The sequence below is a fragment of the Neolamprologus multifasciatus genome, chromosome 6, assembly GCF_963576455.1.
Source record: "Neolamprologus multifasciatus chromosome 6, fNeoMul1.2, whole genome shotgun sequence".
Lineage (NCBI taxonomy): Eukaryota > Metazoa > Chordata > Actinopteri > Cichliformes > Cichlidae > Neolamprologus > Neolamprologus multifasciatus.
This window is the reverse complement of record NC_140444.1, coordinates 19,621,969-19,635,339: the sequence shown is the minus strand read 5'-3', so window position 1 is coordinate 19,635,339 and position 13,371 is coordinate 19,621,969. Positions and strand designations below refer to the sequence as shown.

General features: G+C 39.0%; 1 protein-coding gene across 6 annotated transcripts in view; it reads left to right on the top strand.

Moving 5' to 3' along the window:
- Positions 1-605: 605 nt before the first annotated feature.
- The window catches only part of pds5a (PDS5 cohesin associated factor A), a 32,899-nt gene continuing 20,133 nt past the window's right edge, over positions 606-13,371 (top strand). For 4 of the 6 annotated variants that reach the window (XM_085162313.1, XM_085162308.1, XM_085162314.1 and 1 more), the window contains exons 1-6: positions 606-739; positions 1,655-1,804; positions 11,544-11,747; positions 12,427-12,513; positions 12,816-12,913; positions 13,184-13,310. In XM_085162313.1, coding sequence (XP_085018439.1) covers positions 1,694-1,804; positions 11,544-11,747; positions 12,427-12,513; positions 12,816-12,913; positions 13,184-13,310 — 627 coding nt within the window. In that variant the 5' untranslated portion in view covers positions 606-739; positions 1,655-1,693. The other 2 variants (XM_085162309.1, XM_085162310.1) reach the window with 2 other exon arrangements.

Sequence of the window (13,371 nt, the reverse complement as noted above, 5' to 3'; positions counted from 1 at the left end):
AGATCTCTTTATGATCCTTCAAACACACAGATAGGTCAAGGTCCATCTTGAATATCTGAAACTACCCCCCCCCCCCCCCCCAAAAAAAAAAAAAAAAAAGAAAAGACCAAAACAAAACAAAACAAATAGGGCATGTACAGTTTCAAGATGTCCTAAAAACACAATTTTAATTGATTTAACCCACACTGGTGGATCTAAAATCCATCTGAATAGATATGGCTCACATTTGACCCAGCACAAAAAAGTATAGCACCTGCACAACTGTCTAAAATACTTTAGGTCACTTTAGGAAAAGTTAACAAATTTCAGGCTTAAAAAAGGAAATTTATGGTTGTTTGAGCATATGTCTCAGCATTTGTAAGGGTTAACCCTGTTGAAAATAAAATTTATATACAATTATATTTCCAGTGTTTTTGTCCATGAATACTGTGTGTATGTAATTATATGCCAGTTTAGATAAAATAGTATAAAGATTGCATTTAATGAGCTCAAAATGTTCTTTGATATAAGGGCACTTTAAGGATAAACCCACAGTGGGTTGAGGAACAGAAAGTGTGCCAGCTATCGGTTACAGACTCCCGCCATGTATGTGGTGCAGCAGTACCCGTCTGAGACCGAAGGGGGCGTTCTGCACCCAGCCTTCACACAAACAGCACTGACTGAACGGACAGAGAGCTTTGTGCCGAAAACTAAGCCCAACCTGTGTCAGACTAATGAATTAAAACGGCCTGTTTAAGAGGTAAATACTACCGAGGAAGCGCTTGGCAAACAACCCGGGGTTTGAGTCGCAGTCGTATAGTTGAAAGTAGAGTCATTTTCCATTTGTTAGGGTGTTCAAAATCATCCGTGGAGCAAGTTGGTGTTGAGAGAGGAGGGCTCAGGGCGACGGTAGCAGCAGCCCTTCTTTCGCCTGTGAACTAGCGGCAACACGGAGCGATGCTCGGAAGTTGAGAAAAGACAGTAACAAGTAAATTAGCTTCATTTTTAAACTTCACAAAGTAGTTGCATTAGTTGTAAAGCACAGGAACTGGCCACGAGCATGGCTATTTTAGGTAAAGAGGAGAGGATACTTAACTTCCTCTGTGATTGTAGCTGGAGATGTGATGGGTACCTGAATAGTTTGCGGCCTAGGCTAACCAGTTAGCTAACGTGTACTAGCCGCTCGATGCTAACTGCTAACATGGCTTCCTTCCCGCAAAATGCTAACCGCTAGCTAGTAATGTTTGCATTGCAGCTCGCGAGCTAATGTAATAACCTGTATGACAGTAGATATAGACCGGCGCCTCTCGTGTTGTTATTTAAAGTGATTTTCAAACTGTTTAGCTGTACGAATAGATGTGATATTACCGAAACAGCAGCTGAGATCGTTTCTGCATCCAGGCGATGATTTATGAGAAATCTACGGAAAATGTAGAGCTGATGTTTATTAGCTTGCACGTTTAGCATGCAAGCTAATAGTATGCACGATGCTTGTTTACTGCTTGCTTTCTGTCTAAAAAGTTAACCGGATTAGAATATCGTTAAATATACAGGTACGGTTTTCTCAGTTTCAGCAAACAAAATTAATGATTGGCAAATAGGGAAGATGCTTAAAACGAGGTTTTGGTAAGTGCGGTAGCATGGTTGTGTTGAACTTTTGTTTTCTGACCCATAGAGGCCAGTAAAAGACCGTGTGGACCATATATCAACAAGCATGGAGTTCCCGCAACAGCAGAAACCGGCGGGGGAAGGAATCATTTATCCTCCTGGAGTTAAAGAGATTACGGACAAAATCAGTAACGATGAGATGGTCAAACGATTGAAGGTATGTTTAGTGGGTTTTCTTGCTCTAATAAAACACAATTTTCTGCTGCCCCTAACGTAATTTAAGAGTGTCCAGCCCATGGCGCAATGCCAAAAAAACCTTCTAACTTTGTAAACTGCTCTATATTAAGTCATTATTGGCCTTTGTTGTCTTGGCTCTTATTTTGCTTGTAAACAATACTCCTTGTCATGTTCCTAAAAGAGTGTTTTTAAATTTGAGTGTGACACCATACAAAACAGGCGGGGGTATTGTTCATAGGCCTCAACATTTTCTAGGCTTTCATCCTATCTCCCCAGGCTGGAAAAATGGAATGGTCCCAAAATCTGAATGCAAGAAAAGCAAACATTACACACTGAAGCTATTTTTACTGCTGGTGAACAAAACAGAACAGTGAGTCATGTTTAAGTGAGATTTAAGAAGAGAACTGCAGTAATAAAACTGATTATAAACAAGAGTCTTTTGACCTTTGTGGATGTAAATAAAACTTGAGGAGTTACCACATCTTTAAAATATGTGACAGCTCTGAACTAAACTAAACTAAATAAACAATAGTGTTAGGCCATACTAGAAGTACCTTTTATCTATTTTATTAATTTGGGGAAACTGTAAGCCCATTTTTCATACATTTGTGGGACTAAAATACATACACTCAATGGCCAGTTTATTAGTCATCCATTTAATTGCTTGTTAATGCAAATGATCAATCCCATGGCAAAAACTCATTGTTTTGTAAGCATGTAGACACGGTCAAGACAACCGTCAGAACATGACTTAAGTGAAGAAAGATGATTTAAGTGACTTTGAACATGTTCGGTGCCAGATGGACTGGTATGACTATTTTATAAACTGGTGATCTGCTGTGATTTTTTTGACACAACCACATCTTACAGATAATTGCAATAAAAATATCCAATAAATAGCAGTCCTCTGGGTGAAAATGCCTTGTTGATGCCAAAGGTCAGAAAAATGGTAGGACTGCTTTGACCTTATAGGAAGGCAATGGTAACTAAAAATAACCATTGATTATAACAAAGGTCTATAGAAGAGAATCTGAACCATTGAGACATTGAACTTTGAAACAGATGGGCTACATAAGACCACATTGCCTGCCACTCCTGTCAGCTAAGAACAGGTCATCTGACTGTTGGGGTTTGTCTGTATTATTGTACAGTATTTACTATACAATATTAAGCACCTTAAGGCGATTGTTGTTGTGATTAGGTGTTATATAAATAAAACTGAAATGAAACTGTGGCAGCGTGGAGTTTTCATGTTCTCCCCATGTGTTTGCGTGGGTTCTCTCCGGGTACTCGGCCTCCTCACACAGTCCAAAGACATGTAGGAAGTGGGGTTAGGTTAAATGGTGATTCTAAATTAACCATAGGTGTAAATGTGAGTTTGAATGTGGTTGTCTGTCTCTATGTGTTAGCCCTGTGGCAGATTGGCGACCCTGCCTTTCACTGTATGACAGCTAGGATAGGCTCCAGCTCCCCCACGATTCTGATAAGGATAAGTGGAAGAAAATTAATGTAATGTAATGAATTGTAATTGAAACTGAGTTCCACAAAAATAATGCAACATAATATTTGAAACATATTGCCTGGTCTGATTAATCTTGATTTCTCATATGTCATTCAGATGATAGTGTCTTGTATACACACTTTTAGGCTGCTAGTGGTGTAATAGTGTATGAGAAATTTTCTTAGCACACTGTGGGCCTCTTAGTATCAACTAAGACTGTTTAAACTCAACAACCTTCTTGATTATTGTTGCTGTTTATCTCCATCCATTTATGAGCACAGTATATCAATCGTCTAATGGTTGCTTCCAGCAGGACAACACACCATGTCGAATTATCTCACCGTGGTTTGTTGAACATGACAATGAGCTCACTGTAGTCAAATGGCCTCCAGTCACCAGATTTCAGTCAGCTGTGTCATCAACTGCACATTCACCTGAGGATTTTAAAATAGAACAAAGAAAATTGACAGGCCATTATTAAATTCATTATATTCCTGGCCAATTTGTACCCAGCAGCTATGCAGGGACATTATATTATATATCAGTTGTGATTGTGGCTGCCTGGAAATTTCCAGATTATCTTTTTTTCAGCCCCGTTTGTGGTCCAACCCTCACCTGAGGGAAATGGGAGTTCCTTAAGTGCTCACTTCTCTGTTGTGTTTATCTGTTATTTGCTAACTGTGTCTGGAATTCAATCTGAGTGGACATTTGGATTTTAGAACTTATTTATTGGTAGCTGCTGCAAGAAGTAACTGCATCCAAGGCTGACTTGTGAATTAAAACAGTAAAGTTTTGGACTGGAGAGCTAAGCAATAACCTAGAGCTCACTAGAGAGTACTGTAAAGCTAGTGGTGGCTGAAGATTGTGGCGAGTTCTCTATAGGTGTATCACTATCAGTAAATAACACTTAACACTGCCGTATGGTTATTTATTATAAAAAATACACATTAGAGGTGTTTTAAATGTGTGCATTTAACCTTTATATCCACACTTTAAACAGTCAGCAGTTTTAAAGTCAGCATTTCTACTTTTTTTTATTCAGGGGTCCTGTGATTCCTTTTAATCATATTAGAGTGTTTACCACGTTAAAAATGGTTTCCGGATAGCAGAGAACTGATTAGAGTGACCATAAAGAACACGACCCTTGGCCTTGTCAAGTAGGGCAAATGTACTGAATGGCAGGGTGCAGACTGTATAAGACAGATGTGTACAACCGTTTAGCCTGTGCTGGATCAGAAAGTTTGACATTAGATCAGCAGAGAAGTTAGTGTATTTTGTTTTAGAAGGGTTTTGATGTCATTTCCTCTCTTTAAGTTTTCTAGACTTTGAGTTGTGTGGTAAAATTATATAGTTGTTGTGTATTTTCTAGTTGTAGGTTGCACAGTGTTTGTGATATATTGTAGGTTTGTGTTATAGTGTAAGTAAGTACTATATCAAACTCGTGATTGATGTGAGACCATGATTGTTCCACATTTAAAAACAGCATATTACTTTTGTGACCAGTTGTGGTTGCAGGTTTCTTCCTGTTAAAAGTGAGTTTTTCCTTCCCACTGTCACTAAGTGCTTGCTCATAGGAGGTTGTTTGATTGTTGGGGTTGTCTCTGTATTGTTTAGGTCACAATATAAAGCACCTTAAGGTGACTGTTGTGATGATTTGGCCCTCTATAAATAAAATTGTATTGAATTGACATATTGGCTGCTTTCAGTCTATTAAATGGTACTTCATAGGTATTGCTGTCAAGGATAGCCTGCCAAACTACTCACTGCGTTGATCTGTTTGTCGACAAGACGTTATCTCTGGCTATGAGTTAAGCTTGTGTCGATCCTGTGCAACACGTTCCACAGATTTCAGGCTGAAGTCCTGGCAAGTACAGTAGTGCAGAATTAGAATTGGAAACCAGGTGACTCAAAGTGATTTAGGTGTAATCTGGTATGTGCAGTGCTTATGTAGCTGTATTTTTTTAAATGCCTTTTATTACTCCTGAGCATTTATTTTGTACATGTAGTCCTAAAAATATCAACATGCCTCATTTTAGAATTTACTAAAAAAACAAACCTGGGTTTGGCTGTTTAATAACTGAGAAATGGCTTTACACTTAAGGCATGTTTAAAAAAATAGCAGTGGTGCCTATTTCCTGAAGAAATTCAGGTTTCAAGGATAAAATGTTATGCTTTATGCAACATTGGTATTCAATCTAAAGCACGCACTGAGAAGATTTGTTGTGATTCAGAATTTAAAGGAGATGGAAAATCAGTGCCAATATCTGTCCTTACTCATTTTTCTCCTATTTTGACATGGCTGCATTCACTTTGTGAGCAGCAAAATGCTTCATGTGTGGGAGTAGCTTACAAGCTGACTCTGTATTAGTTAGGCTTTAAAGATGAATCAAATGGAAAATGGCTATCTCATCCTGTAATAAAACCCTATTCAAGTTGCTGGGATAATATTAATGTTTTTATTTATATTTATTTATTTTAAACAAGCTTCTTATAACATATCTTTTTTTTTTATTGATAAAGACACATAACAACTTTAAAGTTGTTATGTGTCTTTCCCACCAAACTTTAAATGTTTGGTGGGAATGGCTTTGGTTTGGGGACTTTTAGTGACCTTCAAATCAAATGCATCCTTATGGGCTCTGCAGGAACAGTCTGCTTGAGTCAAACTCTGCCACCATGCGCTGGCACTTTGACCATTATTTTCACCACCACAGACTAGTCATGCTGTTATTAAGCTTAAAAAAAAGCATCGTGTACAGCATCTGCTTATCTGTGTGTCAGCTGTAATTCTCTGTTTTAAACCCTATTTAAAAACCTGAATAGTTGAACACTTTCTTGCTAAGTTAAACCTGAAGACCAGTTTAGTCTTATATGGATAAGAGTAATGGATATACCATAAGTTCAATGTAGGCAATATTGCTGCTGGTTAAAGAAGTGTGATTCATGGTAGTGTCTTTGTGGTTTTTTGCTTGGGTATTTGGCAACTTGGAGAGAAGGATTTTGGGTGTGCAACCTATGCAGATGTGCTTGTGTGCAGTCCTTCACAAAGACCACAGCACATAGCCCCATCTCCATGGGGCTATGTGTAGGTCGAATGGTGACTGGTCAAAAAGTGGACCTGAACAGGAAAGGGGGCAACACTGGAGTTTGCAGAGAAGGAGACAAGTGCATAAGAAGTAGCATGAAAAGCACAAAGTAGCTGCAGGGGACAGATTTAATTGTTTTTAATACTTCAGCTATTTATATGTTATGAGATCAGTCTTCTCTGTGGTTGCCTGAAAGACCAACAACAACACAAGCAAGTGCAATGCTATGCATATGACCTAATTGCGAAAAATTTCTTTATGCTACAGTCACACTAGGAAAAACTGTTGTTGGAGACCATTGCATGACCACAGTTATTGTGACTATATGCAATGAGCTTGTGTACTCATTGCCTTTGAAATGGTTGCTTCAAAGATGAGGACCAGGTCTGAGATCACTCGCAGTCCGTTGATGCCTTCAAAGCGACTTTAGGTGTCAATATACCATCCACAGTGGTTGCTTCTCTCAGCGCTGTTACATCATCATACAGATGCAGCCATTTATACCCGTTGTTAAGGCACAAGAAGGCACAGCGGTATTCTCCTAAACAATCGGTGTTGCCACTCAGACAATATTGCGTTAAACGCCCTGTTAAACGTGCATGACTGACCGATGCACAACAAAGATTGTCTCGCGACACAGGATGTCATGTCAAAATCGTGACTTGGCTAGCATAAAAAGGCCCTTAGGTGTGTTAAGAAAGTAATACAATAAGATTGAGTCAAGTTGGCAGTTGTAATCTGTTTTTGATAAATCGACAAAAACTTCAGATCTATTGCCATCTGCATGCACAGAATTTCACATTTGCGACTTAAACCTCTTTTCTATTACTACCTAATTGGGTCGGTTCACTACGACTCACTTCAGCTTTCAGGGTTTTTAATTAGGTCATAGTGCCTGGTAGGGCTGCCACAAACAATTATTTTGATAGTCGACTAGTCACCGATTATTTTTGCGATTAGTCGACTAATCAGATCGTGCATCCATTGGACGTAAAACATACAGCTTATTGCACAAGCATACATCTACTCTTATATAACTATCATTAGCTTACAGCTTTAAGTGTTTAAGGTATGTGCTAACTAAAAATAAAGACAAGATGAGAGTTTATCAAATTTTAATGACATTTGCAGATTGTTTCAGTGAAGTTTACTCTGCTTGACGTTTATTCAGCTGTGTAAAAACTATAACTTTAAATCGGTTTGGCTGAGATTAATCAGGAACAAATAAAATACTAAAAAAAAGCCAAACAATAACATTTTTAAGTTATCTAAGTGACTTATATATATATCATGTTTAAACTGAGTAGCGAAAGAGGGCGGTGGGTTTGAAAACGATTTGCTGGGAGTCCGGTGTTCTCACTGGCTCTAGATAGCTAGCTATCGTGCTAGTGGGTAACAGACGTCTCCGAAAACATCGGAGCGCTTTTGAAAATATGTGGTGTCTTGATAAACTGAGCGGATATTTTAGGTTTATACAGTTACATTCTCGCCTGAAAATATGTTAAACGTTTATTTTGTTACTCAGAAAGAATAATAAGAGCAATATTAAAACTAACTAGCTGCCGCCATTGTTGGAAACTGAGCTGGGCCGCGCTATGAATTCTGGAACAGAGCTTCTTCTTCTTCGGGGTTTAACGGCAGCTAGCATCCTTGTACATGCAGTACATGCTGCCATCTTCCGTTATTACACTCTTAAATCCTACTACCTATTCCTGCGCCTTTTGGGATCTTACACAGCGTCAAATGATGCATCGACTATTAAATTAGTCGTCAACGATTTTAATAGTCGACGTAATCGTGACTAGTTGACTAATTGTGGCAGCCCTAGTGCCTGGTACCAGGTCCTTTTTTAGTACCTACTCTGCCAGGGTTCAAAGTGGTCCAAGGTAATCCAAAAATGTGACGTTGACAGATAGCATGCCAGTGATTGGCTGGTCAGTGGTGTCGCTCGAAGCGTCATAAGAGCATCTTGCTCTTGCGTTTATATAGAGACATAACCAGAATACAGCTGGTTGTTGACAATCTTCATAAACTGGATGAGAAACACTTGCAAACCTTTGCCTTCGTCTGTCTCAGAGTAATTGCAGTCAGTCCGAATTGATTACTTAGAGACTAGAAGTTAAGGTTGTTGAAAGCTCAACCTCTAGGTGACCAGCTGCTTGCTGCAATTTCATGCAAACAGTCTTGTCAAGCTGCATCTGACAAGACAACTTGTCAACTGCTGAGCACATAAACAGTGTTTTGGAGGACTTGGATTTTGAAGTTGCAGCTGTGATGTTTGGTACACTTGGGGTGCAGATAAAAATTCAGCACTCCTTAATATGTCTTATTGGTTGTTTTTCTAAAAAGCGTTTTCTTAATTAAAAATATTCCATCAGCCTTACAATGTAACTATAAAAAATAAAACTATAACAAAATTTTACTTCTAAAGCACCAACACGAAGATTTTCAGCACTTGTTACCAGTTAAAATCAACAGTCTCACTACAGACAAGAGTAAAATGTGAATAAAATTTAAAAAGTTGTGTCGTTAGACACTAAATGTCTTTACACATGCGCTGCTCTGTGGGTTTCTAATTATTACCCAACAGAGGGATGTGCAAGAACACGTTTGATGCAGTTGGTTTGGACATTAAACGGTCTTTAACCTGCGATCTTCCCACAAATGAGCCCATGTGAGCACAGTGCAAGTAACAGGTAGATCTATTCAAAGTGGGTGATGTGTCTTCCTGCTGCACTCAGCCCTGTCAAACCACACAGAATATTTCCAGTTGTCAAAATGCGTCTGAAGTGGATTACTTCCTGTTGTGTACTACATGTGAGAAAGGACAGACCTGGTTCTCATTGTAAGGAGTTCATGTGTGAAAACTACTCTGAGCTCTTGTCAGTCATCTCTATATGTGGAGGTGGCTACTGTCTCAGGCTGCTTCAAAAGTAGCCATTAGTCTATTTAGAGAAAGCTTCTGTTTTTTTGTCTGTAGAAATTCATAACCAACATGTATCAAGCTGACGTGCAACGAATGGGAGTGGCTATAAATGTGGCTCTTAGACTTTTTGATTAGTTAGTTTGATAATGAACTCTGGCTGGTGTTTTACACATTAGATTTGCACAAGAGTAGAACTTGTGGTCTTGGATGATTTGAGTAAAACATTGTACTTGACCTGGCTTCACTGTTTCTACTGTCCTCTTTGTACTTGTTACATCAGTGTTATACTTAAAGCATCCATAGCCCACTTGGGTCTGTATGCTTTAGGTGGTCAAAGTGAAGCTCTGTAAATGTCCACGTGCCTTTAGTTTTGTTGTAATCATGACGAATAGTCCGCAGTAACACTACACTACAAGGCCCTCTCTATGCATTTGTTCTCCAAACAGACTCTTAAGAGGAAGGAGTTGAAATAAACATGTTAGAGGATAAAGTTGTGGCTTAATCATAACAAGGACACATGCTACTCAGAGAATTCTTGATTGAAAATAATGAGGAAAACCTGGAACAGCACAGATGGTAGATGTTTAATTTGTAGTAAAAAGAGCAAACGTCCGTATCAGATTTGATTGATGATGCACCTGATTATAGACCTGTGACTGTTAAAATTAAGGTAGGTAAAGCTTCATTAATAGCTGCCCTTGTATATACACAGAACTGTTTTGAGCTGAAAGGACTTCAGCCTAATTTTAGCCTAACGTTTAGCAGTTGTAGAAAGAGTCAAGAACTTGGTTTAGCAGTTATTTGAAAATGCGTCACTTACATTTTATCACTGAACTAAAGATTTTGTTATATTTAGGTCGCGGAAATGCAGGTAAACAGTCCCACACATTTAGCGTGGAGGGCCTCAGCTCTGGGTAGCGAGTGTTTCAACAGAGAGTAGAGAAGCTTGGGGTGCATGTGCGAGTGTGTGTAGGAGTGAAAGGTGTGTGTGTCTGTCTGTCTGTCTGTAAGAGTAATTGTGGTGCTCTGCAGTCTGCTGGAGCTCTTGGCCCATCCCCCACCCCTGCTGGCTGGTTATTGAGCTCTGCTGCTATGCTTCAGCTCGCTCTCATACACATAAACACTCACGCACAGAGGAAGCAGCAGCTTAAAGAGAGATATCGTAGCTGTAAAAAGTCATTGGATTGATAAGACTGGTGTGAAGATAAGCTTGAGAAGCCAGTGTTTCATTTTACTGAGAAATAAAAAGGTCTTCAACTGAAGTTTATGTTTGTGTTGTATGATAATCCAAAGGGCAACGACAACATCAACACCGATGAGTGCTGGAAAGCTGCCACTTTCTACTCAAGTTGTCTTTTTATCTTAGTCATTTAACTCTTTATAACCCACAGCATTGGTACCTCTCGATATTGGTACCTCTGTTTCCTTAAATGTTCGAAGATAATGATGCCGTGCATCAATAATTTGGTCTTTCTTGATTTAAAGCCCGTCCCATTTTCTATATTTGCTAGCCTGCTGAGCAGGTTGCTGATGTGGTGGTCCATATTATTATCCAGCTGCTTTGCATCTCTGGGTTAGATGTAGTCCAGGGTCACCGTCTTGGAGCTCAGCGTTGTTGGGCTCCAGAGCAAAACAATGACTACCTTTATCAGCTGCAATCCAAGACAGTGGAGTTGTTGTTCATTTGCAGGTGTAGCTGGTCTAGTGGTCAGCCATACATCACAAAGTACATTGCAAATGTTATGTTTGTAGAGGAGAAACTCATAAACGGATAAGGAAAACGTGTGCCTCTCATGGCAGTACCTGTCTTATGTCATACAGATGAAAAGTCACCTGTCTGCTCTCTCTGGTGGATGTTTTGGTGAGACTGCTTTTCTATTAACCTAAGGGGATTAATTACATTACAATTGCATTGTATGTAAAGGCCATTCAGCAATTTTTGTAGAACTTCTTAGGGCGCATTCCCCATTGGCTTAGAGATGTTGCTGTTAGCCAGAAGGTCTGTAGTAGAAGGTTTGGGTAAGATGTAGCTCACCTCATACTTTTTACATACCTTTTTTTTCTATGACAAAAACACTGGGAACACAAGCAACTATATTTTGTATTTTTTATTGAAACGGAGCTGTGAAATATTCCACTTACTTTATTTTTTTTAAATGCATGCATCCACCATTTCAGCCTCCACCCTTGTCACTCTGTTTAACAGATGGTGGTGAAGACATACATGGACATGGATCAAGACTCAGAAGAGGAAAAGCAGCAATACCTCGGCCTGGCACTCCACCTTGCATCAGAGTTCTTCCTTAGGAACCCCAATAAAGATGTTCGGCTATTAGTGGCCTGCTGCCTGGCTGATATCTTCAGGATCTATGCCCCTGAGGCTCCCTATACCTCCCATGATAAACTCAAGGTTAGATACCAACCTTGGACTGAACACTGTCTTCAAGGGAGTCTTTTAGTAGTCCAGATTTTTAATGATTAGACAAGTTGAAATGACAGCTGTCATCAAATTTATGGACTAAATCAAAATATTGACTTTTGTTCACTTATTGGCCTGTTTCCTGGCTAATAGTTGAGTGTGTTTGATTGCTAGTTTATGGTGAACCAAAATGACCCTGAAATGTGCGTCTACTGTGATCTCATGCACACACGCAGGGTCATATTGGTTTGCAGGGGTGTGGCTAATGTTAAAACTGTTAGCGTCAGCGGCTTTCTTTCCTGATCGGTTAACACCTGCACCATATGCGGTTACACATTGCCCTTACTAGTGAGGGACCAAAGCTTAATCTCTAAGTGTAGTAATTGTGCCCCTTTAAAAATGTGCTCAGATCTTATTGAGTCCATTAATATAATTTGACATCAAAAGTAAACAAAATTGAGTTGTGAATTAATGGCACGGTTGAATTTGCAGCAAGATTACAGCGTTGACGTCCAGTTCTTTCATTCAAAACCACAACAAAGTTATTTTACCATGAAGCACACCTCAAGTGAATGTTGGTTGCAAGCCCTCCATGGATCATCTTTGTCACTACTACTGTGAAACTTGTGTGTACTCAACAGCACTAACTCAATTTCCCAAAATTCCCTAGGACATCTTCCTCTTCATCACTAGACAGTTAAAGGGACTAGAAGACACCAAGAGTCCTCAGTTTAACCGATACTTCTACCTGCTGGAGGTAAGGTGCTAAAGGAGAGATCACTGTTCATGTTTGGAGCTAAAACAGTTTGGGTGACTAACAAAAAAAAAGTAATTAATAATGTAATCTGTTTTCATGGAAAATTTCCATTCTGTTTCCAGCTACTGAAATAGCAGGATATGTTACTTTGTGTTGTCATAGTAAATATTTGATAGTATCATAAGCTTTTAACCATACACAGTCGGTGTGTTTATGGATTTTAGTTCAATGTGAAGTACGCAGTAATAGTATTAACTGCTAAAAAAAACCAGTAACATTTATGGCTTTGTTGTTTTCTATAGAACCTGGCTTGGGTGAAGTCGTACAACATTTGCTTTGAGCTGGAGGACTGCAATGAGATCTTCATCCAGCTTTTCAAAACACTCTTCTCTGTTATCAAGTAAAGACCTTTGTTATTGCTCGAGTCTGTCAAACTCTTTTTACACCAGAGTTTAAAATATGTAACTTGAAGGAAAACCGATAGATTTATTTTAGCATAAAGACATGTATGCTTTTAGATTTTACTACTAAATGGGATTATAATAAACACTGTATGAATTGTTTATAGTTAGTTTTTGATTATTATTATTATTATTGTTTTTATTTTTGTTTGTTTAATTATTCCTCCTGTTATTACACTGAAAGGATTTCTGTCTTTCTTCCTTCACAGTAACAGCCATAACCACAAGGTACAGATGCACATGTTGGATCTGATGAGTTCTATCATCATGGAGGGAGATGGTGTCACACAGGAGCTGCTGGACACCATCCTCATTAATCTCATCCCTGCACACAAGGTAAAAGGCAAATAACATGGCAATGTACAATATAAAATCAAAAGAATAATACACTTCACCG